This window comes from Larus michahellis, chromosome 7, assembly GCF_964199755.1.
Source record: "Larus michahellis chromosome 7, bLarMic1.1, whole genome shotgun sequence".
In the NCBI taxonomy this organism is placed as follows: Eukaryota; Metazoa; Chordata; class Aves; order Charadriiformes; family Laridae; genus Larus; species Larus michahellis.
The window spans coordinates 59,055,511-59,076,558 of NC_133902.1; the positions used below are offsets into that span (position 1 = coordinate 59,055,511).

At 48.7% G+C, this 21,048-nt stretch overlaps 1 protein-coding gene across 9 annotated transcripts in view; it reads left to right on the plus strand.

Annotated features, from left to right (window-relative positions):
* FMNL2 (formin like 2) overlaps positions 1 to 21,048 on the plus strand; it is a 145,384-nt gene that overhangs the window by 88,338 nt on the left and 35,998 nt on the right. For all 9 annotated transcript variants that reach the window (XM_074595583.1, XM_074595586.1, XM_074595580.1 and 6 more), the window contains exons 6-9: positions 1,536 to 1,688; positions 12,006 to 12,114; positions 12,224 to 12,300; positions 14,664 to 14,757. In XM_074595583.1, coding sequence (XP_074451684.1) covers positions 1,536 to 1,688; positions 12,006 to 12,114; positions 12,224 to 12,300; positions 14,664 to 14,757 — 433 coding nt within the window. The remainder of the gene's footprint in view (positions 1 to 1,535; positions 1,689 to 12,005; positions 12,115 to 12,223; positions 12,301 to 14,663; positions 14,758 to 21,048) is intronic.

A 21,048-nucleotide genomic window follows, 5' to 3' on the forward strand; every position in this document is an offset into this window, starting at 1 on the left:
GATTTAAAAGCCGGGCAGACGTGGTGCTTAGCGATATGGTTTAGTGATGGGTTTTGTCAGAGTTAGGTTGATGTTTGGACTCGATGATCTGAAAGGTCCCTTCCAACCCAGGCGATTCTGTGATTCTACATCTAATTTTTTAGCTTTGGCCTCTGACCGTCCTAGAGGTACAGGGCAAAAACATCCACCAAATGTGTGGAAGCGTGCAGGCATCCTTACAAAGAGTTTTGCAATGAGTACCCGACCCCAGAGAATTACACTAGTGTCCACCGTGCTCAAAGCAACATCCCCGCAAGAACCACTTCTCACAAGGCTCCGAGCGAGCAAAGCCGTCGGCATCCTGCGCAGGAGATGCGCTGCGGGACAGGGAATTTCAAGGTGATTTTGCAAGTCGGGAAGCCTGTGGAACAAGCTCTTGCAGTTCCGACAGCTGGTTAGCTGGGAGTCAGATGCAGCCATTTAGGTAGGAAATCATTAAATTATTAATGATTATTAAGTCTGATGAAATTAATGACTGTTAAAACAGATTGTGAAACAAACACGCTTTCATTAGTCATTATATCACACGATTTGAAATAGTTCTTCAGCGGAGGATCTGTTTTTGTATATCCACAGAGTTTCACTTCAGGATACTGTAGCAATAGGTTTTTGTATAAAATTGTAGGTTAAAGATCCTGTTGTAGTTAGGAACTCGAGCTGAGGAGAGTTGATACTTCAGTTTTAGAAAAGATGCCATCAGATGTATATGTATCATTGCACAGAAAATAGATTTTTGGTGGGGTTGCAATAAAATTAATGAAGGAAAATTATATGTTTTAGAATGTTCCTAACACTGGAAAAAACTGTGCGTAGCAAAAAGAAGTGTTTGTATAAAGACTTTCTTCCTAAAATTATACAAATGTACGCAAGTGAGCGTGCTGGGTTTTTCCCCTCTCTAACGTGGTAAGCATGAGTAATAACCTCAAACGCTGTAAGGGGAACAAGCAATTTTTGCTTGAAATAGCAGTACAATGGGCAACGAGTCAGAAATCAAAGAAAATGTGTAACGATTATGGTAATATAGGACATATGCTGGGAGATCCGTGAGGGCCAACAAGGCAGTGTAAATGCTCGCTCACGTATCGATGGAGGAAACTGCGCTAGTACTTGCACAAAGTATCGATTTATTGAAATCAAATGGAGACGGCTTTAAGCATTCCTCCCCTTTCCTTCAAGGCAGGGTTTTTCGTCAGCAGAGCAGCCAGTGTTGTGTTTGTTTTCCGTTGAAGCAGAAGGATACGTAGCTGTTCGATCCTTCTGGAACGGTCTGCCTGTGTGGTTAGCTGCTCCCTTTGTCAAGCTCCAAATTTGCCGCACTGTGCATTTGGAGCTGGCGCTGAATTGCAGCCGAGGGGAGGTGAGCCCACGTCGATCCCTTCCTTTTCTTTTTGTAAGCTTTTGGGACCCGCTCAGATCTGCAGAAGTCAAACAGAAAGGAGAACACCGTGTGCATCTCTTCTGCCTGACCCGGTGCTGGAATTTCTGTTTCCTTTCAGGTTTGACTTCGAAAGTTTGGAGAACAATGTGGAAAACTCGATGGACAAGTCCAAACCTTGGAGCCGATCTATTGAGGACCTGCACAGGGGCAGTAATTTGCCCTCCCCAGTTGGCAACAGCATTTCCCGCTCGGGCAGACACTCCACTTTACGGTAAGGCGTTGAATCGGGCCGGGGGTGACCTACAAACAGCGAGTGCCCGGGTGAGAGGAGTCAGTATGGTTTTTCCAATTAGAATATTTTTCATCTTCCCTCGTTCCACAGTATAGGCTTGACATATATAGGAAACGCGTCATTGTAGTGACAGTTTTGGGGTGCAAAGAAATGCTAAGCTAGGAACATGGGGCAGCGTTACAGCAGGGGAGGAAGAGGCAAGACTAACTCTGCCTCCATTTCCAGCGGCAGAATGATCTAAAGATGCACAACACGTTCCCAGCAGGTACAATGTGGCTTGCACAGAGGAAGCAATTCCTCTTCTCCAAAGAGTATCTCAAGATTTCCATGGACCCAGCCAGCCTGGAGCTCCGATCTGGTGTCTCGTCCAAAAAGGGCTCTTCTAGCAGCACATTCCTTCCATGCTGCTATGAACAAGACTTTTTTTTTTTCTTTAAAGCCACTTCCATCCTTCAAACTTGCTGTTAAGTCCAGCATAACCCTGGGCTTTACTATGGAGTCTCTCTTTCCAAATCCTGGGTTTTTTTTGAGTTTGTGGAAAAGGCAGGATCACTTCCCAAGACTGAATGGCAGTCGACTCTGTTACATTCCTTCAATGCTTCACTATTATAAAACAAACTAAACTAAAACTAAACTAAACTTTAACCTCGTAGTGCTGTTTCCTAGGGCTGCAGCTCAGAGCGCTGAATAGCATTTACTCATACGCTTTTTGACTTTTTTTGGCTTTTCTGGCGTTTTGTCACATAGTGCTGTGAGCATAAAGGAGTCCAGAATAGGTGGAGCCAGTGAGGACTTGCAGCTTTTTCCTCCATCTTCCAGTTGAGGTTCGGTTCTGGTTCGTCAGTGGATGGTAATGTTGGCTCTTTAGTTCCTGTGAAGTGCGTGCCTGCCGCCTCCAGCCCGAGCTGCGGCGGGTGGGACGCCTGCAGGATGTAGTTCACAGACGTCAGGAGCGGAGAGGAGACAGACACACGCTTCTGGTAAAGAGATACAGGCTGTGGAGTCCAGCAAAATCACTTGACCAGTTGATTTATTCTGGTTTTTAATGTTGCAAAGGTGTTCTTAGTGGTTTCGGTTTTCTTTGATCTTTAATTACTATGACAGAGAGGTGGGAGAGCCTTGTGGTTGCAGGAGGAGGTCTGGTTCTGCTCTGTCTTTGGGAGGCATGTTTGTGATTAGTTACACTAGAAATGCGTAACTCAGGTATACGTTACATGGCTCTTACATTTTTTCTCTTCATTTCCCTCCATCCTTTTTTCTTTCTCACATTCCCCTTTATTCCTTTCCCTTTCACATTTGAATGTCTCCTTCCTTGCATCCTTCATTCCCCTTCGTCTTCCAAACACTCTCCTCCGATTCCCTCTCTCGCATCCTTCCCTCCTCTGCTCTCACCCGCCTTTCACGTACCATCAGATTGGTTTCCCTGCCTGAGCAACTTCAGTTCAAACGCTGCCAGAGCTGCTTTTCAGCCAACTGCCTCTGGAGCGGCTTCACTTTGCGCTCTGCTGATGAGGCTTCGAGCCGGAAAACCCCGTAAGTCCCAGGAGGAAGGTTGGGCGCAGCGCGGGCTGCGCAGGGCATGGGAGCGCCCGCCCAGCGCTGCTCCCCATGCCTTATAATCTGGTAATCGTACGTCTTGGGAAAGCCACCGCCTGAGCATCAGGGGGAGTTTTCAGCCTCCAAAACGTGTGGTTATCACATTATAAATTCAAAGTGTAGTTTGCTTCCGTAGAGTGGGGTTTTCTAAAGAAAAAAAAAAAAAGTGGTTTACTTTGAAACAAGATACCAGTTTTCTGTATCATATTGCAAGTGGTATTATTAGATTCGTACCTAAAACCTAGAGCCCTTAGCCATTGCCCATGTTATTTCATCTTTTTTACAAATAGAGACTTCACTCAGATCCCAAACCGGCACAGAAACGTGACCTCATGCAGTGTTTTTCAGCCAAGTGCCCCCTCCTGCCAGCAGAGCCATCTACGCACCGGGGCAGCTTGGGCATGGGCTGTCCAACATTTACATGGAATTAGCGTCTTTGGGTTGTGATTCATTTAAAAAAAAAAAAAAAAAATCTGCGTTTTAAAATGTGTACTTTTTCAATACCAGTAAAAGCAAAAACTAGGTGGGAAGTTTTTAAGTATAATTAGTAAATATTGATTAACCGCAACAGAGTCTTTTCCTGAGAACGAGCTGGGTGCGCGCTGAATGAGGAGGGTGTGCGGGATGGTGTTTCTGGTCAAAACCAGGAGGTTCCTGCCCCATCACTGGGTAGACGACGTGTCTGGGACCTGCAGAGTCCAGGCCATAACTTCTGTGTGCAAGCTCCTCTTCTGTCTTTGTTATAAAAGCCATTAAAATGGAGAGGGAGGAAGAAGCGGTCCTCCCCCTTTGGATGAAAAAGGAGAAGGCTGACAATCTTAACAGGGTAATTTAAAATTCAGGAGCTGGGCTCATTCCTGCTATGCCATAGCAGTATGAAAAATGAGAACGGATTTGGCCCGGATTCCTCTTTATTAAAACAGCAAGAAGATTTGGGGAGACAATGTTCCCTGCCAGCTTTAACACCGTTTTTTTTCCTCATTTTTGGTGCCTGTTTGGCAGCATCGTGGCACCACCTCTCCCGCTTGTCCTCAACAGGGTTCAACAGCTGTAAACCTGCTGTAGCCCTCGGGACCCTGCTTGGTCCCAGCTGATGTGGGCTCTACACATTTAATTAATTATAGGAAAAGAAGAGGAGCTAAGGAAAAGCAACGCTAGGAGGTAGTTAGACCCTTCGAACGGTGCGGCTCCATCACGGTGAGCGGTCCCTTGCAGCCACCAGCGGTGAGAAGTCACCCGACGGTGACGTGGGCACGGAGGCTCTCTCTGTTCGTTTGCGTGGCTGAGGCTATCCATTGCTAATTGTGACTTCAACCGGCTTCCCAGGGCTCTTTTTAGTAGTGCTGAACCCTGCCAATTCCCCGCTCGCTGGGTTTCCTTGGCAACTGCGAGGTGTTTTTTTTTTTCAAGAGGAGACACAGGGATTTGGGAAGCAAACACCAAAATGAGGGCAGGAGGATAAAAATGGGGATGAACCTTTCGGGGATTTTATTGCTGCTTTTTGGGGGGGAAAGAGCATTACTTTCACATGAGAGTCATGCTCTCCTGTCAGATAAATATTAATGCAGACTTTGTAATGTCGCAGCCCATTAGAAATTCCCTTCCGAGACAAATACTTCAATTTTCGTGTGGCTTGAACTGAGAAACTTCATTTCTTTCTTCAAAATCTGTGGAGCCCGTAATGAGTGAGTGATCCAGGCAAACGTATCCTAAATCCATAAATGGGCTTTGAATGCATGCAGTAATTGGACTCAAATTTGGCACCGCTGCTTGGGCTGCAGTGAATTGGGCTTCACCATTAACACTTCCACTGCGCGGGGACCTGCTGACTTTGTCGTCACAATGTTTGTCAGGTCCCTGCCAATTTAACAGAGCGTATTTTTGAGCGGTCAGTTGTCGGTCTTGTGATTCTTGTGGTTTCTCTGCTTTGAAGACCACGATTTTTACAGGGCTGGGAGGTGTTGGTCAGGCAGTGGTGTCTCTGGCAGCTGAGGGTACCTCCGAGGCAGCGTGCCCCCCCTTTTTGTGTTGCCTGCTTGGTGGTGGTGTGGGGTGTCTGTCGGTAACTGTCCTGGTCAAACTGGAGGAGAATCCCCTACAGCACCCGTCTGTGCCTGCAGAGGTGAAGAAACACGCTCCTTCCCTTGCTGGAAGTTAGGTGGAATGTGCAAATCAGACTGTTCACATTTCTTTTTTTCACCTTCTTTAAGCATCAAAGATCTCCTCAGCTTTCTGGATTAATAATTTTCCCAGATTCTTTTAGATGAAGACAAACCCAGCAGGCTCAGAGTCACTTGCCCAGAGAAGCTGTGGCTGCCCCATCCCTGGAGGGGTTCAAGGCCAGGTTGGCCGGGGCTTGGAGCAATGTGGGCTGGTGGGAGGTGTCCCTGCCCAGGGCAGGGGGTGGCCCTGGGTGGGCTTTAAGGTCCCTTCCAACCTGAACCGTTCTAGGATTCTATGATTTATTTTCTTTACATTTGTGGCACAAACCAGCTTTGTCATCCCTGTTTGAAGTGGCAGAGAGGAGACATTTTTAGGCAGCACGGCTACCTACTCTGGCTTGCCCAGGGCTGATATTTTTGCCCTTTCATGAGCAGAGGAGCTGATTGCACCTCACTGGTTTTGGTGCTTGTGAGGGCCACCACTGAGCACAGGCTCATGGTCTTTCCCTCTCTGGGTCTCATCCCCTGCAACAGGGTGCAAGTTCAGGGTCCCCACGCCCAGCAGACCCAGCTTGTACCTTGCTCTAAGAGAAGATCAGAGAAATCCAAAGTTTGTAGGAGGTGCCAAGACCTTCCTCTTCCAAAGTCCCTTTCTGTTGTCAGAAGGACACTCGTCATACAAACATCACCACCTCCAAACCGAGAAAAACAAAATTGCAGAAATGCAATCCGAAAACCACCAAACCCCAATGAAAACCAGGAGTCCCAGCCCACACAGAGCTGGGCGAGCAGCCAGGGGGGTGGTGAGGTCCACCCTGGGCTGTCCTCTGCTCGCATTGCTCCTACTCTGAGGGAGCCAGTCTAGGCACATGAGGGCATGATATTCTTTAGCAGAGAATAAGACAAAAATGATAGGAGAAACTGGCTATAACTTGTATTCATTATTAACCGGGTGCATTAGAAGTCTACACCACTGGGCACGTGTCCACCTTTCCAGCATGAAAGTCCTTCCATTGAAGTTGGTAGAGATGGCAGGAGTTTGTGTTGAGATTTGTGCTCACTTACCATGATGGAAAGGGCTTTTGTTTACTTTGAGTATCTCGGTTTGTTGCGTAGGTGTTTTAATTACCCATCTGTGGGTCTTCAGTGTGAGCGTGAGCTGTTTTGCACCAGGAGACGCCCTTGCGTGTTGCGTTCTCTCGCTCTCGGTTGTACAAAGTGCTGGGTGAGTCCAGGACACGCTGGACATCTTCAGCAGTTCTGGCTGGTCACCTTAACAAAGTAACGTGGACACAGAGGCAGGAGAAGTGTAGAAATTAACAGAAAATCACTTTCTTCAGGCTGGCTGGGCTGAACGGTCCTTCTCGCCTTTCTGTAGGAGGCTGGCGGGTAAAAGCACAACCTGGTCTCCAGAGACATCATGGCAGCAACTTTACAAGCACTAAATTAACTAAATTGTTAACGAACTGAGTAAAAATGATGAATGAGCTATTCTTGAACAGAAGTGTACTTCTGTTAGATCTGGGCGAGGAACAGAACCTTAAACCGTACCGTGCATTTCAGCACAGATTTAGGCTCTCTCTTAACGGTGGCCTCCAGCAGCAAAGGCACGCGGCTGTGGAGCGGCTCCCTCCCAGGTGTGACATCCTGCACCCACCGCCGGTGGCTGGCAGGAGGACAGCGTTACACGCTGCAGGAGCTTGCACGCCGTCAGGTTTGCTGTTTCTGCTTTTTTTTCAGAAGTAAGGTTTTATAGTTCTTTAAAGGCGGGGCAGAGGAAATAAAAGAGGAACCATCTGAATTTAATTACCAGGATAAATATACTCGTGGTGACATAATCTTTGACCTGCAGCAGACAGGAAATCAAACCCAACAATTCATCCAGATGCTCGGATCAGCCTAATGTTTAGTAACAAGAAATGAAATAAAAGCAAAAGAAGATCATCCACCCTAGTTTGTCTCATGTCGCGTAAAGGGAGGTGTTGGAGATACCGCCAGGCTGCCCTGCCTTTAGGAAGGAAACAAATAACATCAGGGGTCGTTGCAGTTGCCACTAATGCAGAGAAAGCTTCATGAGCCTTAGTTCCAGTGTGCAGAGTCGTCGTAAAAGAGTTTCTGTACAAAAAATCCTCATTAATTCTTGGCATTCGTGTCTGTGTGAAGAAATTTGCATCTGTTGAAGGGAAGCGATCTAAATCTAGGGCAGAATCCCATCTGCGCTAGAGATATTTTCTCTGCACTGCAGCTCTCGATTGCATATTCCGTACCCGTTCCTCAGCCTAATGCTAAACTAACACTTGTGGAAGCTCTGCGAGCCGGAGGGTGCGGGCTCTGCGTATCGCTGGTGGTATCGCTGATTAACAATTAACGATGTGCAGGATGGCGGGGAGGGCAGGAGGGCTGCCGCAGAGAGCAGAGCGTGCAGCCCGGGGCTGGGGCTGTGTGCCTGCCCTGGGGCAGCGTCCCCACGGGTGAGGGTCATCTTGGCTTTTGGGGAGAGAACAGAGCAGGTCCCTCTTCCTTTGCCAGTTTTCCTGGCTGCGGGCAGGCGGTGCCATACGGGATGTCTGCAGCCCTTGTTGGGTTTCTGTGGGTCTTCCCCATCTCTGCAGAAGAGGCGGGTATTGTTCTCACCTCAGGCCTTCCCTTTGGTGGCTGCGTTGCTCTGCAGAGCCGGGTTTGGTTGGGTGCGGGTAGTGGGACGGGTAGAGGAGACCATCCCTCAGCCCGGGGAGGCTCCATCCAGGTGGTGGATCCCAGGAAGATGGACCCGACGTGCTCCAGGGTCCTGTGGCATTGCAGGGTGTCCTTGCTCCCCGATACTGTTTCTCCTCACTGCCCAAGGGGCTGGAAATGCCAAATTCTGCCTTTATGTTCATCTTTTATTGGTTTAAGGAGACTTGTTCCCATTTGTTACAGCTGACAAAGCTCTGTCAGATGTTTAAAGGCATTCGGAAATGTAAGGAGGTGATGCACCATGCACTGAGGAAGATTTCTTTTCTTCTATCAGTGGCATGATAAAAATCTAATTACTTATTTAAAATTTAAAGGAAAATAATTTATGCAGCCTTTAATAGTTTAAAACTGAGATACGTCATTGTAGGAAAGATCTTTGGATGACTACAAATGACTTCTAAATCTTTTTATTGCGGTGTTTTTCATATTTAGTGAAATGAATGTATGGAAACACGCTAGTGCGGTGTGGTGACACGTTCTCCAGCCAACACTGGCAGGGCTTCCACACTTCCCAGTTCAGATTCAAAGCAGGGCTCCCAGTTGAAGGTTGAACTGCGCTTTCTTTGTCTCTGGAAGGGAGATTTGGAAGACAGACGAGTCCCTGAGCGTAGGGTCTGTGTGTGGGCAGTCAGCCCGTCCGTGGGGACACATGGCTGGCTCCCTGGCTGTCCCCATTCCCCCCAGGAGCAGCCAGACAGTGTCCCGGATTCCAGGTGTGTGCGGTGCGGTGCAGCATCCCATCCAAAGGGCTGGTGGGTCCTTGGGGTCAGCCCCGCAGCGCAGGGAGCAGCCTGGTCCTGTCCCAGTCCCGCATCCCTCCTCGGGGTCTGCTCCCTGAAACCCAGCTCCCGGGCTCCCACCGCTCGCTGGTCTCCGGCAAAACTAGGTCATGTTTCCCGCAAACCTGAAATCCGTCTGGAGTGCCCTGAGCTGATTTATGCATTCATATATATGGGGGGAAAAAAAAAAAAGAAAATGCAATTTGACTGAATTCTGCTTTGAATTTTGGGGTTTCTTTCATCTCGGTGCTCCTGGAAAATGAAAGCCAAGGGAAGTAATTGCTGAAGCCTGAGAGTCGCCGGCTCTCCGTGGGCAGGGAGCTTTGGCACCACGCTCCGGAGATCGCCACCTGTTCCGCTCTCGGCCCGCGCCGGAGGGGTCCCGCAGGCGGCCACGGCGGGGGTGACACTGAGCTGGGATCCCTGGGATCGCTGCCCGGCGCTCGGTACATCCCCATTCCATTCGTACATCTAAAGTGAGAAAATGCGCAAGTAAGTCCTCTGTGCCAGAGAGTGAGCTAGTGAGTCAGAACAAAGCAAGTCTGTTATTACTTGTTATGTATTTATTATTAATTTTTACTACTATTATTATTACTAATAGTAATAATAATAATAATGATGTTAATGGCTGATTTTAAAAGCTACTCCTTTTTTATAAACAAAATGAGTAGCATGGATTAGACAAGTAACTGCACAGTAGCATCAGCAATAAATAGGGCAACCCCCCAAATGTGCTCTAAATTTGCAGAGGAGAGAAGGAGGAAAACGGTGCAGTGTGAGAACACCAAAGCCGTATCCGAGCCCTCTCTGGCACTGCCCAGGAGCAGACACTTGGAGCGGGAGATGCTTGGAGGACTTGCTTAGCACGAGCAAGGCAGAAACCCGGTGATGTTTCTTCTGGTACGTGCTCCTGCTTCTGGCACTCTGTAGATTCAAGCATCCTGACCTAAGGACCGCATCTTGCATTTAGCAGTTCTAGATGGATTTTTTCCTCTGTGAGTGCTTTTGGAGCCCATGCCGGGCTCTGGGCTCCGCAGCAGTCCCGCTCTCCGGAGCACTGCGTGGAGGAGTGCCTCCAAAATTACCAGGTTTGCTTTGATCCTGTCACCTGATAATTACATGTGACGCCACATAGTTCCCGTGTTACGAGAAATAATGACAGATCGTTCCCCATTGACTGCCTCCATGCCACTCATACTTTCTTGGAGTGTTGGGATAGTTCTCGGATGGAAACGCCCGGGTCTGTGTGTTCCCTGGAAGCTCTCACCTTCTCCCCTGCCTTGCCGTGTGCTTTGAGTCATCGCTGGGTACCAGTACGGATTCGTTTAACTCCTGGTTAGGGACTGGAGCGAGAGCTAAGGATGCTGTAATCCCGAAGCTTTCCCCACTGCAGTTGGTTTCCCGAATCAGAGAGAAGAAAAGCCTTCCCGTGTGTGTTCTCCAGGCTGCAAAGCTGGCAGTGGCAAGCGTGAGCCAGCTGCAGTTGCCTGAATCAGCCGCCTTTTTCCTGGAGGTTGTATTTACTCCAGCAGTCAAGCTTCATCTATGAATTTCTCTTTCCTCCCCCAGAGGAGTTGCTCTTTACATAGGAAATGTCAGAATTTGCACATCACTGCACGTGCATCATGTTATTTCTCTTTCTGTCTTCCTGTCTGCAGATTTTTATACTTTCTTCCTCCATTTTCAGGCCCAAGTGTGATAGTTGGAAACGCAAAAGCATTACTGTGCCTGCCTAGAGGTTTCGTTAGCCAGCGAGCCCGTGCCCTCTGGTCTCTGCTCTCACCTGCAGAGTGGAAATCAGGAGCAAATCCCTGGATGCTGCAGCCTGGACCTTCCCTCCCAGCGGTTTTTACTCTGTGAACTGGGGGAGCGTAATAAATAATGTGTTTTTCCAACCCTAAGTACCACCCTTTGCCATCCCTGTCGGCATTGCTGGCACTGCAGCCGGCTGGGGCTGCTGGGGGCAGCCTGCACAGCTTTGCGGAGCCCCCCGGTGTCCCTGACACAGCCGGGGGACCCCACAGCCCCCCCCCAAGTTTGGATGGGGCTTGGTCCTGCTGGTCCCGGGGCAGCGCCACGGCCACCCTCACCCCATTGCAGCAGTTCGCGCCTCACTGCCAAAGGAGTTTCTGGACCATAATGGTAGTCCGCGCATTGCTTGTTCAGCTTCACACACGTGAGCACATACGTGTATTTCACACGGCAGCCCGTCTCCTTGTCTCCGGTTTCCTGCGCTCAGCTCCCGAAGCCTGTTTGTTCTTAAAGAAAATAAGCAGTATCTCAGGAAGAGCTGAAACGTGGTTTTCATTTACTGTGCAGCAGAAATGACAGATTTAAAGATTTCCCTTTGTGTTTATTCTGTGTACTTACTTAATTGAATTCAAGGTTGATTTACCAGTTAGGGGTTACAATTAAAATAATTAATGCCTCTGTTCTGAGGAAGGTTCCTAAGGGCTGTATTTTCCTCAAACAGTTTGGAGGGCTTTCAGAAAGCTCAGCTGCGGAATAGAAGAGAGGCCCCATTCTTAAACGAAATGCAGTGGGAATTAATACATTTGCTGATGCCTACGAATGTTCAGATCCATTAAAAGTCCGTGCCTTTGCTCGTGCAGGGTAAAGTGCATGGAAAAAAATCCGGAATGCCTCTGGTTTGTGGGCGGATCGTTCTCTCCCCGTTGCGTGCCACGAGAGATGGAGGTGCCTGGCTTCGGATGGGTCCTGCCGTGGCTGGTGGCATCGGCTGTGCCGGGTGGCAGGGCTGTGACCAGCAGGCGTGGTCGGACCTGGCCCTGGCTGGGCAGTGGTGGCCACCAGGCAGCCGTGGACCGTGCGTCTGCGGCTTCCTACGCCGCCAGTGTCACAGCCCGTCACCTTCTCCCCACCACACTCCCATGTGTGTTCTCTGATGGGCACCTGCTCTGCAGAACTGACAGATTTTCACCCAGAGGAAGGATATTTCCATCCCTTTTTTCTTACCACCTAAAAGGAGTCTGGTGATTGATGAGCACTGTTTTTCTTTGCAGGTATAACACCTTGCCAAGCCGAAGAACGCTAAAAAATTCCAGATTAGTGAGTAAAAAAGATGACGTTCATGTCTGCATCATGTGTTTACGGGCCATAATGAATTACCAGGTACTTCCCTTTTTACTCTTTTGGATCACGCAGATATTTTGTTGTTGGATTTTAAAAATAATCATTTCAGTCTCAAAACTGAAACAATATTTTCCCCTTCTCTTTTCAGTACGGATTCAATATGGTCATGTCGCATCCACATGCCGTTAACGAAATTGCACTAAGTTTGAACAACAAGAACCCCAGGTAGGCCGCACTTGCTTTTAGAGACTTTAAGAAGTAGGTAAGTAAAGAGTACGTGGAGAGGCATTTTCAGGGGTATGTTTATGCACAAACCTGTAGCAAAATTCAAACTTCATTCTGAATCAGATTAAATCTGTATTATGGTGCAAATTGATGAGCCATTGCCGTCTAATTCTCACGCTACTGACTTCAGCTGAAAGTTCTCTGCGGGAGCACTGCGGCTCGAGTGCGGCGTGCAAAGACCTTGCTGATAACGAGCAGCTTAGCGCGGGATTTTCCTCAGGAGTAGGAAAATCTTCTTAACTAGATGTCTTCTGAGGAGTCCTTAGGTTTGCATTTCTCTGAGAGGGGGTTTCGTTCTCGCTCTGTGTCGGGTTGCTGGTCAGCCCCAGCAATAACGTCGTAGTGGCGCGGGGAGCTGCTGGCTGCCGGGCTGTGTCCCCGCCGCGCCCCGCACACACTCCTCACCCTGGCAGCCGCGTCCAGCAAAGCCTGGAGCTGCAGAGCTCTTGCACGTCTATCGAAACCAAATCTGACATAGCAAGGTTTGCAGGGAAAGGTAAAACTAGGGGATGAGACAAAACTAAACAGCACTATGTGTGTATGTAGATATAAATATATATATATAGCCTTTGCTTAGGCTGTCCGCTTGCCTTACAGTGCACTGCTTGCAACCTTGTCCTGATGGCACTCGGTACTTCATTCCTTTCTTTTATTTAGCCCTTAGTCAGCAAACCTGGGCACAACATACATGGGAAGTTTATTTTTTTTTGGTGTCCTGTGCCGGAAAATCAGGTGATCAATGTGAAAGAAGTGTATTATTTAGATTTCTGTTTATTAAAAAGGAAAAGCTTTCAAGTGTGGCTAAAATAATCTGAAGACAAAACTTAGTGCTGTTCAAAACCTAATTGTTTTTTTCTTTAGTCCCATCGTGATCGTGGAAGAAGCCAGAGGCTGGGGTGCTTAGGGTTGTCCGAGACGTGCAGAAAGGGAAGCAGCGGCTCTGAGCGATGCTGCCGAGCTGCTCCCGTCCCCAGAGCACCACACTGCCGAGCTAAGGGCCGCAGGAGCGGGTGGAGGATGGACGCAGGGACTCGGTCTCCTCTGGTTGTCCCCAGACGGATGCCACCGACCCAGCCGTAGCTGTCCTCTCCCCGTCGCCAGCCCAGGCGTGTTGGCAGCTCCGGCCAGCATCGGGGACCTGGGCATCCCCCTGGGCTCTGTGCGCAGAGATGCCCTCCCCTCTCCCGCAGTCACGGGTCACTGCCCGCCCTCGGAGCGGGTATTGCGGAAGATCTGTAGTAAGAACCCCTTGATGCTGTCTGAAAGAGCTTGGATTTTATTCTTGGGGCAGGAAAAATGAATTGATCAGTAAGAATTGAAAATGATACATTTAAAATTTCCTAGGAAAGTGAACATTTTATCTGGTTTCCAAAGATAACCTTGACACTTTGAAAGCCAAAAGGTATTTCTTTTTCTGTAACATCTGGTTTGAGTCGATGCTTTAGCATGGGACTAATTTCATATGTGTCTGCATGATTTTAATACCTGCTCAGAGCCCATCTGGCCAGAGTCTGGTTGGTGCTTTTGCCTTATGTGAACCCAGTAAGAAAGTACTGGGAATTATTTATCTTAGAGTTACACTGGCTCTGTTGCATGCTTTTCTTTCAGTAATCTGTTGTCTTCTCTTGTTAATGTGCCTGTGTTAGCACTGCTGTCAATCACTTGCCCGTATTTCTGATTCAAGAGGAAAAAGACGTGCTGAGGCATCCTGTATTTGCTTGACCAAACCACGTCTTTTTTTTTTTTTTTTTTTTTTTTTTACGGCGATGAATAATACAAATTATCATAGAAAATAATTCAGATTTGTATCAGGAAAAAATACAGATTTGAATTATAAGCACACTGGTTAAAGGCTGGGCTGAGAGGCCCGGGGCCGCGTTGCGGTGCAGCCGGTGAGTGGTGGCTGGGGTGCGGTGACCCGGGCTCGTGTGAGGTTTGCGCAGGGGGACGCTGCGGCAGGGCAAGCTGGCGAGGGCTGGCGAGGTCGGCCTTTGCCACAGCTGTGCGACTGCCATCGGCTTGCTTCAGTTTCCCCAAGTCTAATTTGCGATTTTGATTTTTGCATGTTTTGAGAAGTTGTTAAAGTGGGGGAAAACTGCACGATCCTGGGAGAGTCACAGTTCCCTGGATCAGATGATGCTCAGCATTACATGTCATGCAGGCTTACTAGTTTTAAGAGATTAAAAATACATGGGATGCAAACTACGTCTCCCAGTGTCTCCACGTCCGTTTTGCAGACAGGTGGAAAGCAGGCGGTTCAGCACGGGGTGGTCATTGACTGATGCCGGTTCTTGTCTTCGCAGGACAAAGGCCCTCGTCTTAGAACTTTTAGCAGCTGTTTGTCTCGTCAGAGGAGGGCATGAAATCATCTTATCTGCATTTGATAACTTCAAAGAGGTATGTTATTCTGCTTTATTAGAATGTGGTGCGCGTGTCGATAGTTCTCTTACTGTTGGCTAGAGCTTTCTCATTCAGCTAAATTTGCTACAGTAAGGATGTTCCATAAATGGCAGGTTTTCCGTAAGCCACTTTGAGGTGCAAAGTAGGCTGTTGATGTCATCATTTTCTTCGTGTTTGTGTAAAAGAGCCGTAATCCCAGCAAGGTGAATCCAGAGTGTAAATTACTCCCTTTACCTTTTGGTCAGTCAAGATGTGTCCCTGAATTGGAAAACTAATGGAGATCTCGAGAGCTTTAGTCCAGTTCTGTCTCTGAAACAGCCAGGAATGGAGTATTAGTTCTCCCATTTTCAGAGCCATTTACACAAGCCCTTGAGACGCAAAACTCCTGGCTTTACTGTCAGTGGGGGTTTTGTTTGTGAAGAAATTACAAAATCAAGTCTCTGTGATGGAACGCCAACTGCTGAAATTAATTCAGGTGTTCTGGTTGCCTCAAGTGGGGCAAACCAGTGTCCTTCAGAGGCGTGTAGGTTCAGGCGTATCACGTGTTTGCGTACGGTGGTTCTGAGAACATCGTATGATGGTTCAGAAGCACCAGTGGGGGAATCAGGTCCTAGAAAGCTGCCATTCTAGTTTATTTTGAGTATTGAATATATGTCTGGATTTATCATCAAAGAAAAAATGAATCTAGGCTTTCTGGCTCAAAAATCGTTAGACTTGATGAGTCCCAACTGGACGATGTGTAAACACGTAGTGTGTGTTTCCTTAGTGCTGCTGTTGCTGTAAGTGGGTTAATGCAGATGATCAACAAGCCAAGTTGTTACTTTTCTTTTAGGTTTTATGTTTTGGGAATTATTTCTGGTGGAGAGATAGCAATCTCTGATTTACATCCACTGGAAATATTTGCATGTTGTAGACAAATAACTGTATTTCTGAGGTGCTCGTCATTAGCCAGAGCAAAAGGTTTGAAGCAATCGCCAGCGTGGGCCTGTTGTAGAAACCTCAGCTCTGCAAGAGCAGACATGTCCGAGGTGTGAGCCGCGTTGTGTGTGTAGAGCTGCCGGAGGGAACGGGAATGGGACGGGAATGGCACGGCTGCTGGCGAGGCTTCTCCTCTGCCGTGGGGAAGTCAAGCCGGAGGTATTGTGTGACCGTGGAGAAAGCCTGGCTTCTGGGTAACACCAGGAAGAGCTGGGCAGAATATGGAAATAAAAGATGACATTTCCAGCTGGGGAAAGGTCAGCAGTCTGTAACGCAGGCACAGAACTGGAACTTGGTTCTTTCGTGTATTCACCTGGGGCCTTGGGCGAGCTGCTGGTATCTTTGTCTTTATTTGCACCTTTGTGAAATGAAGGAATCAGGGAAGCAAAGGCAGATGAGATTGTTACGAAGAACAATTGGGTAATACGAGAGAAGTGCTTTAAATAGGAAAAGCACTGTAAACATGCAAAGCACAATGTTACTATTCCAGGCTTAAATTCTTCTGCCTTATTACTACTGTATTATAGAAGAAATATGAGTCATTAGGGAGGACGGTGTGAGGGATTAGAGATACGTTGGGCAAATGACCGCAGCTGAAACAGCACTGGTCAGGACGGTCTGTGGGGCTCATCACACAGGGAAGGATGGGTAACGTCCCGTTTGCTTTCTTACCTTCCTGACAGCTTTAGTGGAGGTTTTGCTCCTGCATTGTCTTCCAAGTGCTCCGTCATCTCTCTTTTCTCCTGCTGACACTCAGAAATCCCTACGGAACACGTTCAGTTTGCCGTTATTTATTTATTCCATTCCTGTTTGTGTTTGATCAAGTCGTTTGCTGTAGTGGAGCTGTGGGGTGTTGCGGGCGAGGGGGGTGTGCAAGGAGGGCGCTTTACCTTTCCCAATTCTGCATTTAGCTCTTCTTCTCTTTATCCAATTAAGCTGCTTATTTCCTTGCTCTGTGCTGTTGTTTTCCAGTTTCCTCCTGGGCAAGGTTTCACTAATGGTTTCAAGTTTTCATGTTTATAACTCATTCAGCTGGTATATTAAAAATCTCTGAGTTGCTGACATGTAAAGTACGCAGGGTTAGATTTCTAGCAGTATACGTCCAATTTAAATTGCTGTAAGCTCAATAATATTTGTGTGGCTTCTGTAACTATGTGTTGCAGGGTTGCCACAGCTTCTCTGTGGTTCTTTCATCAGACACTCTGTGCATATTTAGGACAGATTAGACTCGTCGAACTAGATCTCTGCCACTTTATCTCCTTGCCATAAAATAACTTCAAAAGAAACCTGAACTCCTGCCTAGTGCTCACCCTGTAATAAAGGCAGTAGGGAAAACAGGACATTTCGGACCAAATTCTGCTCTCATTTACATCAGGGCGAACATCAAATATTTCATTAGGCTTTGAGCTTTGCTCGGATGTAAATGAGAACAGAATTTGGTTCTCAGGGTCTGAGCTGGAAAACCGCAGTTGATCTGAATCTTGTCAAGGATTCTCTTTGAAAATGACTTTTCATTTGAAAATGATTTTACAGGCCAGTCTTCTTCCGGCTGGGCCCAGGATGTTCAAATGGAGAGCGGTTTGTTTTGTTAAGCTGCCTCCTGAAAATCATTCTTGTCCCTTATTTCATCTGAAATCGTTGATTCTTGTGCGCAGGTTGTTTCTCTTCGCAGGGCACTCGGCTGCGTGCATGGCAGACGTAGCCCCGTGCTCGCTGTTCGGTACTGGGCGAACGTCGTGTTGAACAGGTCACGTCCAAACGCAGAAACACGCGGATGTTTCACAGCCACCGCGAAGGTACAGCAAACCAGGAGCGTGAGGTGGAATTGAATACAGCAGAACTCAAGAGGAAAAGAAAATCCAGAAGCGTTGTTACTGCTGGGGAAGGGAGATGTGGAGAGGGAAGGAGCAGGGTGGGAGGGGTGGGGGGGAAGGCAGGGGGTCTGTGCAGGGTTCATGAGAGCTGAGGAAACCAGGCTTCACGCTGCCACGCTTTGGGTGGGAAACGCGAGTCCCCCGTCTCAGGCCACTGAGTGGTACAACTGTTGAGTAAGCTTTTTTATTAATTTTGCCGAAAGTCAGGAAGTGGATACAATGAAATCCTTGTCTGTATCGTACAGAACAAATCGGGAATTTCAAGGGGGACACCAGTATTAGTTTCTCATCCGTCTTTGTATTTCTCCTTTGTGTTCTCTGTGCTGTTGAAGGAGTTTGCGTGTTGAGTATGAGCAGGGGATGGTTTAGGTCAGTCTCTCCTGGTGCACGTCTCTGCTTTCTGCAGCTGGCTCTGTGTTTTGGGAACTCTTCAGCATTGACAGAACAGCAACTTCCAGCTCTGTCAGAGAGAAACGCCCCAAATGGTCACACACCTTATGGGGTTGGTGGTTCCTTCCAGGCCGGTGCAGACGTTGGGTACATCATCCCCAGTATCCAGCATAAATTCAGCTCATCCGTTTTCATGACCTCTCAATGTGGGCTAAGCGGGAAGGAAAGTTCAAATTAAACTGTGAAGACCATGTCTCTGCTTGTTCCTGTGCAAGATGGATTTTTACACCATCCCATGTTACTCTTCTCAAAAAAGTTACTTAGATAACATTCGTTGCTTTTGCAGTCAGCTTAGTTCTCAGCACAGGAGAGACACAGAGCTGTTGGAGCGGGGCCAGAGGAGGCCCCGGAGATGCTGGGAGGGCTGGAGCCCCTCTGCTGTGGGGACAGGCTGAGAGAGCTGGGGGGGTTCAGCCTGGAGAAGAGAAGGCTCCGCGGAGACCTTCCAGCCCCTTCCAGGCCCTCAAGGGGCTCCAGGAAAGCTGGGGAGGGACTCTGGAGCAGGGAGGGGAGCCATGGGACGAGGGGGAAGGGTTTTACACTGACAGAGGGGAGACTGAGATGAGATGTGAGGCAGAAATTGTTTGCTGTGAGGGCGGTGAGCCCCTGGCCCAGGTTGCCCAGAGAAGCTGTGGCTGCCCCATCCCTGGAGGGGTTCAAGGCCAGGTTGGCCGGGGCTTGGAGCAACCTGGGCTGGTGGGAGGTGTCCCTGCCCAGAGCAGGGGGGTTGGACTAGATGGCCAACCTTCCAACCCAACCCATTCTATGATTCTGTGAAGTCCAGGTGCTGCTTAGCCCCTGTGTCATAAAATCATAGAATGGTTCCGGTTGGAAGGGACCTTAAAGATCATCTAGTTCCAACCCCCCTTGCCATGCCAAGATAGGCCTCAGCTGCTTGGCTAAGTTTGTACTAGCAGGATGATCAGATCTTGGTTGTGAGGAGCTGCACTAGCCAGGAGGACCAGCAGATGCTTTGGTTTGGCTGCAGCTGCTCTTGGTGCCATCAGGCCTCAGACAGCTTCTGGAAGGTCTGGGAGCAGGAGGAGCGGGAGCAGGTCGGGTGGTGCTGGAGGTGCTGCTCAGCCCCAGTGGTGGGTTTTGCCCTTGCCAGCAGCCAGCAGCTCCGGGTGTGCTCCAGCCAGCTGTACTCTGCAGCTGGAAAACTTCCTTTTCCTGAGTGGTTCTTGACTGAATTCTGCTGTAGTTATGGGAAGCAGTTTGAAGTTACTGTGCCCCAGGTAACCCATGGGAATAGCTGGGGTGTTTGGCTATTCCCTTGTCTATTTGACACTTTCTGGCCCGTTGCTGGCTGTTTGCAGCCACCTTATTCCCAGCACCTCGCCCCGAAGGCAAGCGTTGCATGATTGGGATATTGCAGCCTTGGCTGGGTGAGCCCTTCGGCACGGCTGCGTCCCCTGCCTGTCCCCGCTCTCCACTGGGCTTCCTTAGCAGTGTTCCCAGCCCTTTGTGCTTGTTTCCATGGATTTGTGAGAACAGGCTACATGGTTTTATCCAAGTTGCCTGGGATTTGTGTTGCAGGATGAGTAAATGCACTTCAGCAGAATGGCAGGGAAGGAAAGGAGAGCGGAGTTAGCCGTGAGACAGCTTTGGAGGAGCTCTGAGGGTCGCAGACCAGATGCTGAGAGCTTGTGCCCCGTTTAAGTTGAAGCAGGCTGAGCGCGCTGTTGGAAAACAAGATATATTTTCCTAATGCTTATTCAGAGTAGTTAGCTCATTTTAATAGTGTGACTGCATGTGTGGGTATACAGAGAATTAAGCTGCTGTCTTTTACTGCCAAAAGTAAAGCTTTGTTTTACCGTTATTTCATTGCTTACTCCCCTTACTGTTTCCTGGAAATGCTGTTTTGAATTTGCAAAGGCGTGTTGCACTGGAGCTTAGATGTATCGATGTCCTGGTGAATCACTGTGGCCATCAGAAATGGTGCAAGTGTGTGGCTGCTGGCACACTTCTGCTCTTCTGACACACTTCAGCTCCCTTGGCATAGACCTGGCGTGGAGCCAGTGATGCGGCTGTGAGGTACCACAGCATAGCCCGTGCGGTGGTACCTCACCTGGGACCCAAAAGGAGCATCATTGCAGAGTTGCGATCGCTCTCTGTCATTTCTCTGACATCTTGCCGTAATCAAAATGCTTTCATTCATTGCTGCCTTGTCAAGGAAGGATGTTTTCATGTTGACAAGATTCTACAGATTGGGAAGATCTTTTAATCATAGAATTGTAGAATTGTTTGGGTGGGAAGGGACGTTAAAGCCCACCCAGTGCCACCTCCTGCCCTGGGCAGGGACACCTCCCACCAGCCCAGGTTGCTCCAAGCCCCGTCCAACCTGGCCTTGAACCCCTCCAGGGATGGGGCAGCCACAGCTTCTCTGGGCAACCTGGGCCAGGGGCTCACCACCCATCATCAGTGCCATTGGCCAGGTACTTCTAATGTACTTGTGTGCCGGGAGTGAATCGCGTAGGAAATGTTTTGCTGCAGTTGATGCTGGTTGGAAGATGAAGAAGGTCTTACAGAGCTGAGAAGAAGAGCAATGGGATAACGAAGCCTGCTATTCTCATGTCAAGATTTCTATGGCGGGGTAAAGACGTCTTCAGCAGGTTGGAAACCAAGCGCTTTCCACCCTGAGGGCAGCTGTAGTTTGAGTCACCTGCACCCTGCCAGGTCTTCCTCCAGGAGGTGTGAAACAGCACGTGGGAAAATTCTGCTTTCCGTGTGGCTGGCGCTTTGAATTGGGAAATAAATTTTAAATGTAGCAAGATATTCAACAGGGAGATTGCAAAGTGCTGAACTCCACTGCTGATGTGTGTTACGGGATAAGGATCACGGGCTGTCCCTGTCTGCAGGGCTGGTGGGGACTCCCCGGAGGCTGGACCGCAGCGGCGTGGTGTCTCCCTGCGCAATCACAGCCTGTCGGGCTCCCGCTCCCACCTCAGCAAAGCCATCCCTTGGCTCAAGAGTAGGTTTTAAA